Source organism: Malaya genurostris, chromosome 2 (assembly GCF_030247185.1).
Source record: "Malaya genurostris strain Urasoe2022 chromosome 2, Malgen_1.1, whole genome shotgun sequence".
In the NCBI taxonomy this organism is placed as follows: domain Eukaryota; kingdom Metazoa; phylum Arthropoda; class Insecta; order Diptera; family Culicidae; genus Malaya; species Malaya genurostris.
The window spans coordinates 14,543,136-14,564,218 of NC_080571.1; the positions used below are offsets into that span (position 1 = coordinate 14,543,136).

The 21,083-nt window shown below is 38.5% G+C and overlaps 2 protein-coding genes and 1 long non-coding RNA gene across 3 annotated transcripts in view; 1 reads left to right on the forward strand and 2 right to left on the reverse strand.

Annotated features, from left to right (window-relative positions):
* LOC131432940 (small ribosomal subunit protein uS12m) overlaps positions 1–21,083 on the reverse strand; it is a 108,750-nt gene that overhangs the window by 74,117 nt on the left and 13,550 nt on the right. The window lies entirely within an intron of this gene.
* LOC131432938 (E3 ubiquitin-protein ligase NRDP1) lies at positions 565–17,826 on the reverse strand. The gene is made up of 5 exons (XM_058599535.1): positions 17,582–17,826; positions 16,240–16,535; positions 9,260–9,847; positions 9,013–9,178; positions 565–794 (listed from the first exon to the last, which is right to left on the reverse strand). The coding sequence occupies exons 2-5, from the start codon at positions 16,327–16,329 to the stop codon at positions 691–693; spliced, it is 948 nt and encodes a 315-aa protein (XP_058455518.1). The 5' UTR covers positions 16,330–16,535; positions 17,582–17,826; the 3' UTR covers positions 565–690.
* Positions 18,882–19,722, forward strand: LOC131432941 (uncharacterized). Its single transcript, XR_009229998.1, has 3 exons — positions 18,882–19,094; positions 19,154–19,346; positions 19,394–19,722. It is a non-coding gene; the product is annotated as an uncharacterized LOC131432941 (long non-coding RNA).

The window sequence follows — 21,083 nt, forward strand, 5'->3', positions numbered from 1 at the left end:
CGACTCTGAAAGCTTTCGAGGTTCAAACTGAACAAACTAGTTCTAGCTTTTCCCCTCGAGTTTTCTTTTTTTTTTTTGCTATTATTTCTTCGAGTTACCTACGTTTACTTGATTGAAAAACAAACAAAAATCATAGCATTACGATCATCACTAGTAGAAAGTTTGGCAATTTCTAAGCTTCCGGCGGACGTCTTTCTCGAATGCGAAACGAATAAATGATAACACAGAGAGAGAGAGAGAGAAAAATATTCTACTCACAAAAAGGAGAACGGATTCCAAATCCGTACGAGATCATGGACAAATCGATTACTGCTTTACTTGCTTGAATTTTTTTTTTTTTTTTTGAGGGAGGAATTGAGTGACACACGAAGGCAAACACTACAGAGTCTGGCCCTTCAGCGGGAGCCAACAGCTAATCTGGCGCTTTGTGACACGACGAAACCAGTTACCGTTTTATGTTTGGCTAGTACGAGACGAGTAAAAAGCGATGCAATCAGCATAATTATCATCAATTTAAATTGTCAATCTTTTTTGTTCTGTTTCAGTAGTGCGGTAAGTAGTATGTATAATGGTAATTATAGTAGCAAACAATCTGCAGCAGCTAATTGATAGTTGTAAAATATGTAATAGTAAGTAGTTTGTTTTGTTGTCGATTTTGTAGCAGTAGTTTGCCGAGCAAGATGCGCCGCCTTATTCTATTCCGTGAGCAAATATCATCACCAGTCCCGGTTCCACCATGACATCCTCGGACATGTGCGTGTTGTCACAATGAAGCACTAGAACGGCTTGTTTACCTGAAAATTGATAGAATAATTAGTAAAAAAAAAAAATTATGATGATTTTTATTTTAAGCGATTGGTGAAAATCAGTGAAACAGAGAGTATATTATTTAACAATGGTGTTCATTTTCGAAATCTTAAATGGAATGATGCCTCGATATTTGTGTGATCGGATTGAAAGAGGAAGTTACTTGCATAGGTACAATACTAGAAAAGCGTCTGATTCGAGAACACCAAACTTTTTGTCAGCCAGATCGCAAAACTCGTTATTGTACAAAGGGATTAGTTTTTTCAATTCGATGCCAGGACGAATCAAGCGGGCTGCAACATTGAGGGAGTTCAAAAAATTGTGTATTTCACACATAAAATCTTTTTTTTTTTAATTAGATCTTTAATGAATTAGTGCAATTTTCGAATTTTGATTTTTTCGAAAACTGTGTAAAATGACGAAGATTGTATTTATTTTATTTTTGTTTTTTTTTTCAAGTAAGACGCATTAGGTTGTTATGTTCTGTATGATGATTATGGATTTTTAATAATTTGTTTAGTTAAAAAAAAATGAGTCGTCTACAAAAGTATGAGCCTCGCGCGCGCAAAGCAGGTAGAGGCAATCTGGAAATTGAATATGACTGGAACTGGATATGTTCTCTTTTATTTTTGAGAGCTTTAGCATTCTACGTGTCGAGTTCGAATCTTGACTTTTTAAGATTTGATTAATGATTTATTGATTATATTTCGTACATAATCGGGATCGGAAGTTGTTGATGGAATTGGGCTTGGCTCTGCTCATCCGCAGTCTCGTTACTCCATCGTAGCTGATGTGTGTAGCGATGAACTGGTCCGGCGGGAGGGGCCAGGAGAATTACTGTCTGATACTGACAAAGATATCGGGTTCGATTCCTGATTTGTTCAAGGATCTTCCCGGGTTGGAAATTTTCTTGAATAACCCTGGATAGTAAATCGGAAATATTTGAACGTTTTCTTGTTCTCAGTTGTACTTTAGAAGGAGAATCTATACCTGCTGGATTAACCAGATCGTTTTATATTTAGTTAACTGGTTAAAATATGTGATGAAATATTTATTATCATTTAGATAAATCGTCCAGCTCACACCTTTGTACGGGTATGAGGCGGGACCATCATGTAAAGATGAACTGTAAATATGACATTCGGGTTCATTCGTGCCGTAACTATCGGATCGATCGGACGTAAATTCGCCTTTCTCCAATCGTGTATTGAGTTGATTTTTTCTGTTATCAAAGTCATTCCATATTCAATTGTGTCTGGATTAGAGTGATAATTCTAATTAATCCGTTCTCAAGGCCGACTGTGAGCTTGTGTAAAGCAGCACTGCGTGTAGTACCGTTAGCAAGCGCTGGGCGCTGCGTATATATCGTTTACATATACATTAGAAACAGTGGCATCTCGTCCTCATGTGCACCTCGTGCACTGCACAACCTGTCAGATTGAAGAAATTAGTTGGATCCCAACTCGCATTTATTTATTTTATAGATTCCTATTTGTCCGATAAAAGCAGGTCGGATGGTACCGAATATGAAGTAATGAGCGTTTTTTTCCACACCACAATATGGACCACAAATTCACCCTAAGCTTCTTGCGCTTGCTGGTCTATGACAGCCGAACGATCTTTTTTATATTGTATTGCCGTAGCCAATGCGTGGCGCTCTGAACCCGATCACATTGGCTTGTGCACCAAAATTTCGTCTATGTACACACATCTCGTATACATCCAACTTAAAATTTCAAGTATCTCTTGTGTTAGTGTCTTTTCTGTGCACTTGAGTTACTGCACAGATTCAAGAAGAGAAGGAGTTACTCAGCTAAGCTCCGAGTTTTGTTGCTCTCTCACGTTGGGCTCTTAGGGAATTTTCTTTGCTTTTCAGGGTTACCATACTCGCAGGTATTTTCCAAATCATTCTGCCACACAGATTCTGTACCACAGAGTTTTCATATATAAGAAAAAATCATAGATTTCTACATCAGTCGGTGTTGAACAGTCGTTCGCACCGCACGCGTATAGCTCTTGGCTCCTGGAATTTTTTTCTGGCTACCTAGAGTTTCATTGATTCAAGGCTTCAGTCTTTTTCAAGACTACCTGAATCACTAACTAAGTGACTAAGTGATACAAAGAGTGATATTAGAGTGACTAAGAAATTAATCAGCCTTTTTTAAGGCTAGCTAGGAGTCTAATCGAAGACTAATTTAGCCTAGTTAATTGATTTTAAAATTTCATTCATTTAAAAAATGCCAGCGTCCAATCGGAAAGGCAACAAGCCTAAGGCTAAAAATAATTCAATACGGAATAAATCACAATCCGTTATTCAACATTTTTCTAATAACATTCACGATATTATAGAATCTGAATGTAAAAATAAAAGACTACGGACGGATTTCCCTTCCGTTGATTCTATGCCGTCTAACAATATTTACGAGATTCTTCCTGAATCCGATTGTAGCGACATAGAAGAAAATTCGTCAAAAATTCCCAAAATGGACGCTTGTCGTTCAGGGAAAAAACATCAATCTATGCCACCACGGTGACGGTGATGATTTCCGACTTCAAAGCATTCCGTACTGAGCTTTCTACTTTTCTCCCGGAAGTAAAAGATTCATTTCAAATCGGACGAAGAGGAGAATGTCGAGTCCTGGTTGATGGATTGGAAGATTACGAACGTCTTATTCGATATTTGTCCGAGAAACTTCATAAATTTTATTCATATGATATAAAATCAGACAGACCTTTCAAGGTTGTCTTGAAAGGCTTATCAAATGATCGAATTACAGATGAAATTAAAAATGAATTCAATGCGTTGATGAGCAAATAAATCAAATGATAGCTGTAAAAACGAACAAGATATCGATTTATTTTTTCCTAATAGGATTCTAAATGCTCGTGGAGTAATCAGAAAAATAATCAGAAAGTTCGTTATGATGAACTCTCCGCTGGTTTTAAGCCAATTTTATTTTCAATAGCTCGACTAATTTATCTTCTATGAGAAATCTTTCTACAATTGATCTGATTCTAGCAGATCAATATAATATTTGTAGTGAACTGACTTTGATTCAGATCATCTACCAATAACATTCAGGGTTTCAAATTAAGCAATGATTAGTTCAATTAGTACTACCACCTTAGAACTAATCGCCTAGAATACAGATCTCATATTGAAAGCAATGTAAACCCTGAAATTGTTTTGGGAAATATCGATACAGCCAAACATAATTTAAATTATTACATTATTGAAGTTAGAAGTCTATCACTTCCTAAAGGTCAAACTAAGTTCAACTCTCCTCCTATTATGGAATAGTTGAGGACCTTTAAAAGAAGACTAAACATAGATTCACTGAAAAAATCAATCCATATTCCAATTATTTCTTGGATTCTATACTGGTCCTCAGAAACCAGTTTCAGCTCTCAAAGGAGGAACTCAAATACTCCCTGCAAACGGTGGATAAGATCAAAGTATAAAACTCTTCCAATTTTGTGAGTCCTATGACAAGATGACATTACTGAGTCAAATTATGTTTAAACAAGGGCAATAAATATCAAACTTAAAAACACGAAGACTCCGAAAGTATAATTTTAGTAAAAAAATTTCTGTTACCTTGAGACTTAGTCAACAATTTTGCAAGTAATAAAAAGAACCTCCATAACTTAATAAAAAAATCCAACAGAAGCATCCAAATTATCATAATTTTTCAAAATGAGCTTTCATTGTGCTGTTATTGATAACAACTAAAAAAAACTCTGATGCTTCCTGATGGATTCAAAATTGCCTGTAAGCCCTTACAAATCTTTGGACGAGACATAGACATAGTCACTTGTTGAAAATAAAATCAGTATGCTAACAATTGTTACTAGTATTTGGGGTAATAATATTTTTCCCGGGTTTTCACTAAAATTCCCGACTTTTTCCCGGTGAAACTAAATTCCCGAGTTTTCCCCCCTACACTTGCCTCCAACTTTTCACTTGTTGTATACAAAAAATCATTATAATGCAAATTGTTACTTTAGTTTGTAATATTTTTTGATGGGTTTTGCATTAAAATTCCCGATTATTACCCGGTCACGTGCCACCCTGTGATTCAAGTATTTTTCTTTTCAACAGTACTCATAAAGCTTACCAAAGCAGTAAACAAACCCAAAATAAGATTATACTAACGTCAGTGTTGAACAGTCGTTCGCACCGCACGCGTATAGCTCTTGGCTCCTGGAAATTTTTCTGGCTACCTAGAGTTTCATTGATTCAAGGCTTCAGTCTTTTTCAAGGCTACCTGAATCACTAACAGTCTTTTTAAAGACTAACAATTAGTCAGCCTTTCTCAAGGCTATATAAAGAGTGATATTAGAGTGACTAAGAAATTAATCAGCCTTTTTTAAGGCTAGCTATTCAAAGAACTATTCTTCGAACTAATCAGTCTTTATTTAAACTACCACAAAATCAGTCTTTATCAAGACTTTTCCAATTTAGGAGTCTAATCGAAGACTAATTTAGCCTAGTTAATTTAATTTAAAATTCCATTCATTTCAAAAATGCCTCCGCCCAACCGGAAAGGCAACAAGCCTAAGGCTAAAAATAATTCAATACGGAATAAATCAAAATCCGTTATTCAACATTTTTCTAATAACATTCACGGTCGTATAGAATCTGAATGTAAAAATAAAAGACAACGGACGGATTTCCCTTCCGTTGATTCTATGCCGTCTAACAATATTTACGAGATTCTTCCTGAATTCAATTGTAGTGACATTGAAGAAAATTCTTCAAAAATTCCTAAAATGGACGCTTGTCGTTCTGGGAAGAAACATCAATCTATGCCACCAGTGACGGTGATGATTTCCGACTTCAAAGCATTCCGTACTGAGCTTTCTACTTTTCTCCCGGAAGTAAAAGTCTCATTTCAAACCGGACGAAGAGGAGAATGTCGAGTTTTGGTTAATGGATTGGAAGATTATGAATGTCTTATTCGATAGTTGTCCGAGAAACTTCATAAATTTTATTCATATGATATAAAATCAGACAGACCCTTCAAGGCTGTCTTGAAAGGCTTATCAAATGATCAAAGTATTGATGAAATTAAAAATGAACTAAAAGATTTTATCGGTTTTGCCCCTTCCCAAGTAATACTTATGAAAAAAAGAGCGAATGGTACTTCTAAACCACGCTCTGGAATTTCCCATGAACTTTACCTAATACACTTCAATCGAAGTGATGTAAACAATTTCAAAACTTTAGAAAAAGTACGTTTCATTTCCCACATTAAAATTCATTGGGAACATTATAAACGGCATAATCGTATTGCAAAACTTAACGCAATGTCGTCGTTGCCAAGGCTTCGGTCATGGAATTAAAAATTGTCATATGGACATACGATGTTTGAATTGTGGTAAATCGCATTCGAAAGACGTTTGTCCAATGAATGAAACCACTGATACATTTTCATGTTCAAATTGCGATGGAAATCATAAATCCAATTATTTGAAATGTCCTGTCAGGGAAAAAAATTTTAAACGCTCGTTCGCTTAGACAACAAGTCAAATCAACGACCTTAAATTTACAGAACATACCTGAAAATCAAAAAACCGTTACAAATGCCACGCCTAATTCTTCTAAGGCACTTATTTCTTCTAATTTAAAACAGAAAACAGGTACGCCTGCCAATTCGTCTTCTAACGAAAACAATTTATTGACAGGTAGATCGACCTCGTCATCATCTTCTTCTAATGTCAGTTATGTCAGTATAACAGGTAGAAATCTACCACCTATTTCTTCTAATGTAAATAATCAAAACACAGGACCGCCTTGCAGTCCATCTTCTAACGAAAACAATTTATTAATAGGTAGACCGGCCAAATCATCTTCTTCTAATAGCAGTCTACCTACAAATATTCCTTCAATGCCATTCGCTTCTTTAAATGAATCGATTTAGGCGATATAACTGAAAATAAAATGATCTACCTACAAGATCAACTTTTTCAAATGATCATCCAAATGAATTCGACTTCATCACTTTTTGAAGCATTTCAAATCGGATGGAAATTTGCAAATAACATTATAATGAATTTAAAATTTAACAGTGATGTTAAATAATCATTTGAACATTTTAAATTGGAATGCTCGATCTTTGAAATCGAGTGAAGACGAATTTTATAATTTTCTCGAAGTTCACAAAATCCATATTGCCATTGTGACAGAAACTTTTCTTAAACCAAATGTCAAATTGAAAAGTAATCCACATTATGTAGTTCATCGATTTGACAGGTTTACTGGAATGGGTGGTGGAGTTGCCATTTTTGTCCAACGGCAAATTAAACATCGAATATTACCTTCTTCCAATACTAAAGTTATTGAAAGCTTGGGAATCGAAGTTGAAACCATTCATGGAATTTATTTCATCGCTGGAGCATATTTGCCATTCCAATGCACCGGCGAACAATTAAATTTCTTAAAAGGCGATTTGCAAAAACTTACAAGATATCGATCGAAATTTTTCGTAATAGGGGACTTAAATGCTAAGCATGTCCAGTGGAATTGTAGGCAAAATAACAGTAATGGTAAAATACTCCATAATCAACTCTCAGCTGGTTACTTCACAGTTCTTCATCCCAGTAATCCGACTTGTTTCTCTTCCGTGAAAAACCCGTCTACAATTGATCTGGTTCTAACAGATCAAAGTCACATTTGTAGTGAACCGATTACACATGCTGACTTTGACTCAGATCATCTTCCTGTAACATTCAGACTTTCCAACGAAGATTTAAATAATCCAATTAGTTCTATATTCAACTATCATAGAGCTAATTGGTTGGATTACAGATCTCACATTGAAAATCATGTGAATCTTGAAACTATTTTAGAAAATCTTCTATCAGTAAACTTTTTGAAAAAATTATCTTGTTGAGAATGATGTCTCATATAAATGAGAATTCAATTTTTTTACCAGAGCAGTTTGGATTTCGTCATGAACATTCAACTACTCATCAACTCGTAAGAGTTACGAACATGATAAAAGCAAATAAATCTTCTGGGTTATTCACTGGAGTTGCTCTTCTAGACATAGAAAAAGCATTCGACAGTGTTTGGCACAAAGGTTTAATAGCAAAGATGTCTGATTTCCAGTTTCCTATTTATTTGATCAAAATGATTCAAAATTATTTAACTGATCGTACTCTTCAGGTTAGCTATCAGAATTGTAAATCAGAATCTGAAAACCCGTACGAGCAGGTGTTCCGCAGGGTTCGAGCGTAGCTCCAATCTTGTATAATATTTTCACTTCTGATCTTCCAAATATACCCGTTGGTTGTCAGAAATCGCTATTCTGTGACGACACAAGTCTGTTAGCCACAGGTAGAAATCTAAGAGTGATCTGTAGTCGCCTACAAAGAAGTTTAAATATTTTCAGTGATTATCTGTCAAAATGGAAAATTAAACCAAATGTAGCAAAAACGCAATTAATTATTTTTCCTCATAAGCCAAGAGCTTCTTTTCTTAAACCAAACAATAATCACATTCTCAAATTGAATGGCTTGGAATTGACATGGTCTGATCAAGCTAAATACTTAGGTTTAACGTATGACAAAAAACTCGCTTTCAAGGATCACATTGAAGGAATCCAGGCAAAGTGTAATAAATATATTAAATGTTTATATCCTCTTATAAACAGAAATTCTAAGCTCTGTCTAAAGAACAAATTGTTAATTTATAAATAAATTTTCAGACCAGCCATGCTTTATGCAGTACCAATTTGGTCAAGTTGTTGTTCCACCAGGAAGAAAACGCTTCAAAGGATTCAGAATAAAATTCTGAAAATGATTTTGAAGCGTCCTCCCTGGTTTAGTACAAATGAGTTACACAGACTCACAAATATAGAACCATTAGATGTAACGTCACATAATATTATAAGCAAATTGCGACAAACATCGATGCAATCTTCAATTGAATCGATTCGCTCTCTGTATTAGTTAGTAAGTTTGTATATAAGTTCTGTTTCCCCATTACACAATACAAGTAGGTTTAGAATTTTCCCTACACAAAAATCTCAGAATTGCGGAAGCAAATGATGTTCTCATGGTAATAACTAAATCATATATATGTAATAGGGCTGAAAAGTCACCGCTTGTGGCTGAACACCCAATTTAAATCCTAATAATTTAATTTTAACTCATATTCCAATAAATAGTTATTTAAAAAAAAAAAAAGATTATACTAACCAGGAATTCGCCGGCACATGTAGTTCTCGTATATTCGCCTGTTGTTTTGACGGGTTTCCAGTGAACTCAGTCCACGGGGCCACCGTCGTTCGTGGCAGTTTTCCATCAGATCGTCTAGAATGTGTGGTGGACAGCCCGACTCCGAAAGGGCTCGCTTGATCATTAACTAAAATGGAGCAAAAAAACCAATGTTAGCATCACGGTTTAGAGAAAAATCACACGGCGGATGACACAACGCGAAACAAACCTGCAGTGCATCATCGGGTGTGGAGATCATTCCACCCCATCGAGTGACGCGTGCCCTCGCCAGTCCATTACACCACCGCGTTACCTCATCCCGTTCCATCTGATCGGCGATGGCTCGCATCGCGGGATTCGACACGCGCATCGCCCTCATAAAATCCTTCACCAGGTTCAGTTCACGCTTCAGTTCATTTATCACAAGATTTTGATCGTTGATTTCGTTCTTCAGCTCGCTCATCTTCTGCTGCTGATTGTGTACTAGCGACCGCAACTCCCGGAAGCAGTTATGATCCTTGTACTCATCTTTCGGGATCACGAAGCCGCAACCCTTCTCGCACGGTAGCGGACGTTTGGGATTGTGCTCGCACTCCTCGATGTGAGTGGCCAATGTGTCCAGTTTGAGAATCAGAGTGCAACCGTACATGGCATTCTCGCAGCTGATGTTCAACCGCGACAGCAAATTTCGAAGTATCCTTGGCACGGCTCGGAGATTACTGTTGGTGATGGGATTCCGATCGACCGGGCATGTCGGTTGGCGCGAAAGCCACTCTGTGATGCATGCCCGACAGAATGCGTGTTCGCATGCCACCGCCTAGAACGGAACGGAACGTAGATGTAAAGCCGTTTGCTTTTTTTGTTTCTCCAATTGTGTGTTGGAATTAAGTTGTAGTAGTACTAGAAATAAAGAATCTTTGCCAAGCTCACCCCACCGAACGCTGAACCTTATTGACGACCAGACGGCGAGTAATAAAAATGCACCGATCATAAATGGAGATTGCGTGACCGGAGCCGAAAATAAATTAAAACCAATCGAATCGGATCGAAGAAATCACAAACATTTCACTTTTCGTCCGCGGGAAGCCGAGCCGGCTGGCTGTCGAGATTGCGTTGAACCACATGCAGCACGGAGAAACAAACCGAAAGTTTTTTTGCGTCGCAGGCCGCAGCACAGCGCACCGCACCGGACCGGACCGGAATTGGAATGGAACTGTTGCTATCGTTTAGAAAGGCCAATTTTAGTGCTGAATGGTGATTGGAACTTGATTGATTTCAAGTAGCGAAATTTGAAAACTTTGATAAAGTCTCTCAATGGGGTAAAGTAGAATTTAGGTGGAGGTTTGCATGCATGTAGCATTTCACGTTGAATAAAGTGAAAAAATATTTACAATCGTACTTTAAATAGTTGGTACAGAGACTTGCTTGCTCATTGTAAGAATAGAAGGTTCCATTGATACCTTTTATTCTTTTTTGTTTCGATTATAGAGGATTCAACTTTAAGGTCAATTGCCTCTTCGAGCCAGAAAATCTTTCTGACTTTACGTGCGGGGTTGGGAATTGAACCCAGCCAGACTTACCCATCACGCTATACCCGTCCCTATACCATATTTTTTTACTTAAAGACTGTCCCAGAACGTATGGACGCAACCAAAAACCGCTGCCATTTCGCAATGGTTCAGAATCTGTCAATTTTTATGGCTGCGTTCTGTTGTTCACACTCTTCTCTAACCACTTGTGCAGTTGTTTATTCGTTTTCATTAGTTTGTTTCGAAATGCGTGGACTTTCAGCAGAATAACGTCGAACAATTGTGTACAAATGGTGCACAGAACGCGGACTGTCACTGAGAAAGATAGCAAAAATGGAAGGAGTAAGTGAAAAAGCCGTGCGAAATGCAATCAGGAAGTTCGGTGAGAATAACACCTTTGAGGATAAACCGAAAACGGGTCGAAAAAAAGGTCCTGCTAACCCTCAGTTGGATAAACGTATATTGAAGGCGTTCGAGCAAAAGAGGGAGGTTTCAGTTCGGGATGCGACCAAAAAAGTGGGCACTTCGAAGTCAAATGTTCTTCGTGCTAAAGAACGTTTGAATCTTCGAACCCATAAGAAGCAGAAACCACCAAAACGTAGTCCGAAACAAGAAGCATCGATCAGGTCGAGGGTTCGAAAGCTGTACAATACGATTCTTGCTGGAAATTTGACCTACATAATCATGGACGACGAAACCTACGTGAAACTCGATTACAAAACCTTGCAGGGACCATAATATTATACGGTGCGAGAAGGGCAAGTGTTAAACCAGTCCGAGACATCGATTGAAATTAAAAAAATTTAGTAAAAAAGTTAGTCTGGCAAGAAATTTATAGCTGCGGTAAGATTTCATCACCACTGCTTCAATGAACAGCGAAATATACATCAATGAATGTTTACAAAAACGACTTCTACCCATGATTCGAAGCCACAAGGATCCTGTTGTCTTCTAGCTAGATCTTGCTTCTTGCCACTACTCGAAATCAACGGTAGAATGGTATACTACAAAAATGTCAGTTTCGTTCCAAAAGACATTAATCCACCAAATTGTCCACAACTTCGACCAATTGAGGAATTTTGGGCATTAACGAAGGCACATTTTAGGAAACATGTCTCGGCAGCCGAAACCATTCAACAGTTCGTAAAAGATTGGAAAAAAGTGTCAAAACTTGTCGCCAAGAAGTCTGTACGGAATTTAATGAGGAACGTTCGCAAGAAGGTGCGCCAGCTAGCTCCGTAGCAAATGTTGAGAATAATAACAGATCGGCTGAAAAGTTCGTATCGTTTCTATGAGAGGGCGCCACTAGAATTAAATCCATACCATTTTCAGTTAGTACCAACCTTCAAAAGATACGTGTATAAATTTGACAGCTGTCTGATTATTAGTTTGTGAGATATTGCATTTTGAGTGAAGCTACTTTTGTTATTGCGAAAAAAATGAAAAAAAAAGGAATTTCGTGTGTTGATGAAAACTACTTTTTGATGAAAAAAGTGCCGCCGATACCAAAAAATGGCTTGATGAGTGTTATCCAGACTTTGCACCGGGCGAAGCAACAATTCGTAAGTGGTTTGCAAAATTTCGTACTGGTCATATGAGCACCGAAGACGATGAACGCAGTGGACGTCCAAAAGAGGCTGTTACCGATGAAAACGTAAAAAAAATCCACAAAATGATTTTCAATGACCGTAAAGTGAAGTTGATCGAGATAGCTGACACCCTAAAGATATCGAGGGAACGTGTTGGACATATTATTCACGAATATTTGGATATGAGAAAGCTTTGTGCAAAATGGGTGCCGCGTGAGCTCACAATCGATCAAAAACAACAACGAATTGATGATTCTGAGCAGTGTTTGGAGCTGTTATATCGAAATAAAACCGTTTCGTCGATATATAACAATGGACGAAACATGGCTCCATCACTTCACTCCGGAGTCCAATCGACAGTCAGCTGAGTGGACTGCACGCGATGAACCGAACCCAAAGCGTGGAAAGACTCAACAATCGGCCGGTAAGGTTATGGCGTCTGTATTTTGGGATTCGCATGGTATAATTTTCATCGACTACCTTGAAAAGGGAAAAACCATCAACAGTGACTATTATATAGCGTTATTAGAGCGTTTGAAGGACGAAATTTCAAAAAAACGGCCTCATTTGAAGAAGAAAAAAGTTTTGTTTCATCAAGACAATGCACCGTGTCACAAGTCGATGAAAACCATGCTGAAATTGAACGAATTGGGCTTCGAATTGCTCCCTCATCCACCGTATTCTCCAGATTTGGCCCCCAGTGACTTTTTCCTGTTCTCAGACCTCAAGAGAATGCTCGCTGGTAAAAAATTTAGAAGCAATGAAGAGGTAATCGCTGAAACTGAGGCTTATTTTGAGGCAAAGGACAAATCGTACTACAAAAATGGTATCGAAACGTTGGAAGATCGCTATAATCGCTGTATCGCCTCTGATGGCAATTATGTTAAATAATAAAAAAGAATTTTGGCAAAAAAATGTGTGTTTCTATTAAACGATACGAACTTTTCAGCCGAACTGTTACATATCAGATGATATGAAGTACCATAATCGCATTCATACAAATCACACGAATAATACTCAGCTTGTTGAATAGTGATAATTGAGTTTGCAATGTCCAGTCAGAGCTCTGACCAAAATACTGCAATGATACTTGGAAAAATGCAGTAGACACTTTGACATTTTCAGATTTAAATCTGGTAGAAATGCTTTTGTCTGAGCGCAACTTTGCTAGCTGCGCCAGTAGCTGGCATGTTTGGATGCAGCCCAAGAACGAATCTCGTGCTTTATACAACTAGTTGAAAGTGGTAAAGCTGGTTCAGGACCAACGAAATTAGTGCACTAGCTATAGCCAACTTATCAGCCCATTCATTTCCAGTAATACCAGAATGGCCGGGTACCCATAAGAAGTAAACAACATTTGAAATGCTGAGGTCTTCAATTTGAGTTCGACACGCGATCACTAGATTCGACCGTGAATCATTCGAACTGAGTGCTTTTAAGACTGCCTGACTGTCGGAACAAAAATAAATTCGTTTACCACAGATCCTCTGCTGAAGTGTCGATTGTATTCCACACAGAATCGCGTAGATTTCTGCTTGGAACACAGTACAGTATCTACGAAGTGAATGAGACTGCTCTAAACTCATTTAACGACAGTAGACACCAGCACCAGCACGACCATTCAACAGAGAACCGTCCGTATAACAAATTATGTGCTCATCAAGTTATCGTTCCAAATAACCAATCACCCATTCCTCACGAAGAGAATAGTTCACATTGAATGTTTTGAAAGGAAAACTGCATGTGAGAGTTAGGTCACTAGGAGCGAGTAAATACTCATCCCACGTAACCATTTGAGACCACAAACGAGTGGTCATAGTCAATAGTTATACCAACTGTGGCAGCACAAATATCCCGAATTGTGAGCTCCGATATGCCAAGTATGCATGCTCGAGGCATTTCACGTGGATTAGTCATACCGTTCTTGTTGAAGGCAACAGAGACTGGATTTAACACTTTTCCAACGTAGAAGTTTCCCTTTTGGAAACACGGTTCTTGAACCAAAGCTGTAAAAGCTTTACCTTCTTGCAGAAGTCTGGATAGATTTATAGTTGCTGTACGTTTATGCTGGAGATTGATTTGTGCTACTTTAACCATTATCAATTAGAGTAATGAACACTCCATCTCCAGCACTTATCGTACAACAACTAGAAGAAACCAAATATATTGGCTTATAATCGCCTATAGCGAACCATGTAAGGATTTTTTCAATTCATTTAAATCCCACGAGTTGCGAAGAAAGAAGTCGTCAACTGTGCCGGAGCTTCGCTTAACACAGTAAGGGAAAACCTCAAGATATTCCGTTCACGACTGCATTGTTTAACCTCCTGCAGCCATTCAGTCCTCTGCACGGAAATACACCTTGATTTTGGAGTTCCTATTTTTGTGGCCTATGGATCAGGAAACCAGTGGATCAGGAAACCAGTGGATCAATTCTTGGTAAAAAATAATTCCGCCGGATGCCACACGGCTTACCTGTTTCGTGGACTTATACCACCGGTACAGGTGGACCGTAGCGTTATTCTTAGCCAGTTGGGAAACCGCTACCGACACTACACGGCTATCTAGGCTGCTCAGAGAGGGAAGTTGACAATGATGGTTCATGGATGGCCGAACAGCCACAGAAGATGGACAAAAATCCAACGCACAATGTTCAGCGGTAAAAGTAATAAGAAGAATCGTAGGCGAGAATAGTCAAGTGCGTTACCAAACATACAAACTTAGCAAGATTGTAACAGTAAGCTGAACATGCAACACGAAAAGTCGTTTAATCTCAACCATAATTTTTCCAATCTTTTGTTTTAATTATGCATTTTATTCCGCAGATATAAAAAAAACCCAAGACTTTGCACTCTAGAAAATAATGTTGCTAGGGGATAAATTAGGTGAACATGGTGTATGCGGTAGCAATTCGAATTTTTGTTTCATGGAATTCGTAACGTTCGACTACACGAATACTTTGACACAGTGACCTCAATTTCTTTTGATATCTTCATCATGACAGTTTGCCCTGCAACTTTTGATTTTTCATATCGATGGAATTATCTTTTGAGTCGATTTCCGGAAGAAAACAGCCGCATTTGAACCACAAGAGCGTGGTTCATCATCCGTGTTTAAAAGACCTCGTTCAAATTCTACATGCCAGTCAATAAAGGTTGAGTAACTTGGCGCAAAACCCAAATAATGCTTATCAAGCCATTAAACACAGTATTTTATCAACACTAGAAATTGGTGACGACATCTGTCTGTCAGATCGTGAACGTATTGACCACCGAGTTCAAGTGAGAAAGAAAATCTCGAACTGAAAAGGAAAATTTGTTTGTGCCTTGACCAGTACAGGTTAATTTTCTACTCTCCAAAAAGTGACCTACAATAATTCTGAATTTGTTTCTCAATTGCAGCATACAGACATAATAGCAGGTTTAAGAAAATAAAATATGCTGAATTGAGCCGCCTTCGTACCACACGGTACGGAATCACCGACAACACACACAAAAACAATGTACTAATTCAGTGGTCGCCCTGGATTATACTTTCCAAAAAAAAACGATCAAACTTTAGGCGCACATGGCTATAAATAATGACTCAAAGCAGTGGCGCACACATGCGAAAACGATAATATAATGTCTGGTTATTCACAATGAGCGCCGTAACTCTCCGAGGAAACAAGGAAGACCGACGACGAAATGGAAAGTAAGCATTTCCAAAATTGAATAATATAATTGTTAGTCGTTTCGCTTGATCGCCGTGTCACACTGCGGAAGCCACCGTTGTTCGATTTTTTTTATTTTCGCATGCAATGGGAATTGGGAACTTGAACTGATGAGTAAAGTTCTCGTGAAGGTGCGAAAATCACTTGCAACCATCATTCACTTGGCTCCCGAGGGTTCGAATTTCGCATCGTTAATTATACTGTCTTCACACACTCTCTCTCCCTCTTTATTGCCACTGGCGATAACAGTATATAACTGGTGTACTCCAATCCCCTATCCTCTCGCTCTCCCGCAAGCATCCAATTCGCGAGCTCAAATCAATGTGCTTGGCAAAGATTCTATACAACAGAAAAACGACCCAACAGAGAATACACTCACCTGCAACGGTTCTTCCAACACACCGGAACATATTGGACAAATCAGCTCTTCATCTACGTCTCCCTGGAAGCGGGTCAAATCATAACCCATACTCAGTGCCGATTTAATTCTGGTACCGGCAAAACCTGAGCTCTTTGATGATGTTTTTTTTTCGATTCAATTTCCTCGTTCACTTCTTTGTTGTGCTATGGTTTTTTATTATTATTTCAGTTTATCACATTATGCTATATAATAGTTCAGTTTATCACAGGTCTCGCCGTGCTGTCGGCAACGATGCGCTGTCTAGCAGCATTACACTACAGGCAGACGGTAATAAACAGACGGAGAGTCCATCAATACATTTGCAATTCCGGCGAAGGACCAACCAACCGAAGAAGAAAAGCTCCCAGCAAACTGGACACGGTAGCGCCTATTCGCTGTATGAAATCAAGTTCAAGACCCCTTTGGTACGACAGTTCCTGCACTCCACAACCTACTACTAGTGCCCCCTCCTGCCGTTTTGTGTTCCGTCTGTTTCTGTTTCATTCTTTTCCCACACAATTCATCTCCGTCCACTGACGAGTGAGATACATTTCTGTGCTCTTCTTGCACCGTTTTCTTCTACATCACTGTCCGCATTTATTATATTTCATGATTATACTTATATTTAGCAATTTCCTTTAATGTGATTAAAACACTTGACTGCTTGTGCTCTCTGCTCGACGATGACACGTAGAGATCAGCAAACATATATTTTTTTTTTGTATATTCAATTCTTTGAGGCAGAGTGCTCCAAGTGTTCAACGCTGACAAGATGTAGATCTCACCATGTCAGAATTCGCCATCGGACATCGGTACATCGTTCAACTCCCCCGGCTGTTTTCGGAGCGTTAAACGTATGACGGTTTTGCAATATTATTCCATTTCTTTACTCCTCATATTCGTCAATGTTCGGTGCATTGGCTGACGCACACAGACGAAGATAGCTCTTGGCCTCCTGCCTCAGTCGAGCGGCCCGCTTCCTATATCTCGCGTTCAAGGGATGTCGAAGTGCGGACACCACCAAGCTGTAAAACTGGTTACACAATATAGAGGTTTCGGTTGTCCTTTTTTTGCTGGTAGTTTTCCTTCTTCTTGGTTGGGTTGGCTTCACCATCAGCGGCCTAGTTCACTTTTGGGTTTCCTTTCTCTTAGCCTTCGGGAAAATGGTCCTATGACTATGTTCGTAGATAATCGGAGGTTCAAAGTCCGAATGGATTTAGTAACAGCTGCTGATGTTTTGCTAGTTCCGTGACCCTTTCCGCAGTAGATTTTTTTTCTGCAGTTTTTACACTTAGCACTACCCGAATTCAGAGCAACTTACTTTCACAACAGTTTCTTCCAAGAATCCACTATTTTCCACTTGTTAATTGTGATGCCACATTTCAGTCACCGAAAATCGCTCATGAAAACTGTGTTTCATGCCGTTACGGAACTAATTTTTGACAAACGCGATGCCCGAAGTCCGCACGCAGTAACAGTCAACAAAGTCTCTCAGCGATTATTGCTACAGTAAGGTACATATAGCTACAATCATCTAAAAACTCGACCGTCGTAGCAGAAACTCGTACGGATCTGGCTGCTGGTGTCCGTCTAACCGCCTCTTTGCTTCAATTCACGAACACTCATCTCGCCATGAAAGAAAACCAACAACAATGTTACCTGAAACGCCTGAAACTGAAAGGCTTTATCATGACAGTTCTGTCAAATGATGAGGAACAGTACGACCAGCGCTGCCAACTATACCGATTTTTGTACTCGATACAGGAATACACTGAAAATAATTTGCATACTAGCATCATGTGCAAAGCATTTGAATTATCACCCCAGACTAACAGACAGGACACTCAAATTAGATTCTTCAATCATTTTACCGGTCATTTCGAATATACCTTTAGTTGGGACAGTACTCGCATATGTCATGATGGCGCCACGTTACCCTATCAAAAACATCCTGTCTATCATCATAAATCAAATAAACATAGATTTCCCAGTGTAATAGTAATGTAGTTGAGCAACCCGTTACACCAAAAGCACCGTCTGGTGGAGAATGGGTGCGTAAATGCTCCTAAAATGCATGCAAAAAGTTGCCTGCGCATTTAACACAACCACAGTAGCTAATGGAAAAAAGTACACCCGTTTGTCACTAGAGGTGCTGTTAGTGTCACCGTACAGTGAGAAATCTATGTTTATTTGATTTATGCTATCATCTAGACTGCGTTTATTTTTTTCATTCACCAACAGAGTTGCCATTCATACAGAATTACCTGTAATGTATTGATTTGTATACGCCCATGCGAATTTCATGCAGGATTTAATACATATTGCCAAAACTATATACATAATTGTGCCTACTTCTCATCCTCCAAGGCAATACAAAGTCGAACTCGTTTTGTTACAATAGTTACATGCTTCTGGTCTGCCGCCACTTAATTCCGAGTGAAAACTACCAACACAATAAGTTAAATATATTATTAATGTAAGGGGCTGTCCATAAAAGACGTCACGCCGCAAGGGGGAGGGGGTGTTTCATAAAACGTGACCTTTTGTGACAGGGGGGAGGGGGGGGGGGAGGTTTTTGGAATGTGACGTCAAAGATAAATAATAAAGACATGTATGTGCCTACAAAAATTTAAAAAAAAATCTGGTTCGTACCCGGTACTTTCTAAAATGACCGCCCTCACCGCTTGGGGGAGCGCGAGAGTTATTGTGTTGTAAACAGTTCAAGTTGAAGTGTGCCATGAGTGAAACGAAATCAAATGTCAACATTTCACTCATTTCGATACTGTGTATCGCGTTACTGTGTAATCTCCGTTTCAATATTTGAACTTCCTAAGGTAATCGAATTTGACAAATAAAAGCTATTCTCAACTACATTTGATCTGTATATCCTTAGCTGCTTCCAGATTGGCATATTTGGTAAACGTTCAGGACGGCGCTTGACGACAATGGTAAGGTCTTCAATCTGCTGCCCAACGACATTGACTGGCCAGTTAGGTAAAGTTTTTAGCTAAATGAATTATGGAGAAACACCAAGTTCGCTTTCTGAAGGTAGCTGATTTGGTCATAGGGTGAAATATCGAGACAAGGTACTATACAAGATCGTAAAAAGGATTTGATGATCAACATTGTTTAGTTTAGGAAAAATGAGAGAGAAAAAAAGGCACGAAGAAAGTTCAGTTAAGACCTCGAGTAAACTACGGGGCTCACTGGCTCTTTTTTTGAGATCATCGACGAAGAGAAATCCGAATCTCCAAATGGAATGAAAATATGCAGCTCGAAGCAAATGTTCAAAGTTCTGCTTGATTATATTCACAATGATGCGAATTCTGTGATATACGGACTGCTCATGTTGTAACGACATAGGTGGTCACCAACAGAGCCTATGGAACCACCATGAAACGAACTAATTCTCTTAACTCCGAGAATATTCCTCTCATAGCAGATGGAAAACTTTTGAATACAAATCTGGATTTTTTTTTTATAAATAAAGTATATAGACTAGAATTAAACCATTTTTTTTTCGATCCGAAACTAACATCCAAACTAAAACAATTTTATTAATTAGAAAAAAAAATTGCTTATTTTGACATGCGGATCTGGTCCTTCGGCTGTCAACAGTCGGGCAAACGGCTGACGGCGATGACTTCATCAGAACCGAAATCAGAACGAAATTCAGGCGGACACAGTTGTATCATTTGAGGCGTGTCCCTTGTTGCATGAGGCAGCCAGGCACTAGAATGCCTACCATGCTGACATTTTAACGTCTCTCCTTACGTAGCACTCGAATCAAGTTCTGAAGTCAAAGTCTGCTGTTAAGATTATAGAATCAAAATGTTTGTCGGGTGAGAAGAAACTTTCAATAAATATCATACCACACTTTACGAACCTCTTGCAACAATTATATGGATCGAAAAGTTGAACAATTGACCGAAAAACATAAGCTACGGTTTTCCATTCCAGAAGCATTTCATAAGAACGAGGTTTGCTTATTTCTTTGAAATATTCGTACCATTGATTTACATTTTCCACATAATTTATGTAATCTGCTCTGACTTTTTCGTGGTACATGGCAGAATGTCACAAACCTGGAAGTTGAATCCTGAGCCTTCCGATGTTCTTCAGCGCTAAAGAGACTGATTGTATGTAGCTTTACTACAAACGGAAAAAGGATGTATTAAAACTTTCATTTAACTGCTATAGTGCGCATCGGATGTAAATCATCCGCTTGTGGTTAATGTAAATAAACGCAAGACGAACTTTAAATAATTGAAATAAAATATAAAATCTCAATGTTTACCAATAAGTTAACGAATCGAAAGGGTTCTCACGGTTTGACATTTGCATTATGAATATGATGATGGGAACTCAGCAGTGCAACCAATTTATCACCATTGGTGCCCGTTTCACGGAGGACCGTAGATGTGTGCCAAAAAAAGATCGTGACTGTCATGTCTGGAAATTCGTTTGTGGTGACGTCCAATATTTTCAATGAGCCATTTTTGAAATACCTAATTATATTCCTGCTTTACCCTATTTCCTGAAAAAATCTCCACAATAAACGTTTACATTCTATAGGAAAACGTGTATTTGTTGATGTAAAAGCTTCTTCTTGTAAATTCGGAAATGAGTGATGCAGGAAATCATTTCTGTTGCGATCAGCAAAAGTGCACGGAGGAGCGAGTAAATTAGCGAAATTAATAAATTTTGCCAAATATGAGAAAAAAAGAAAAAGATGCCTTCAAACGGTTTAACTTAAGTTATGCACTGACAATTTTTTCAGTAATTTGATTTTCTAGCATTGATAATAGTATATCATAAGAATT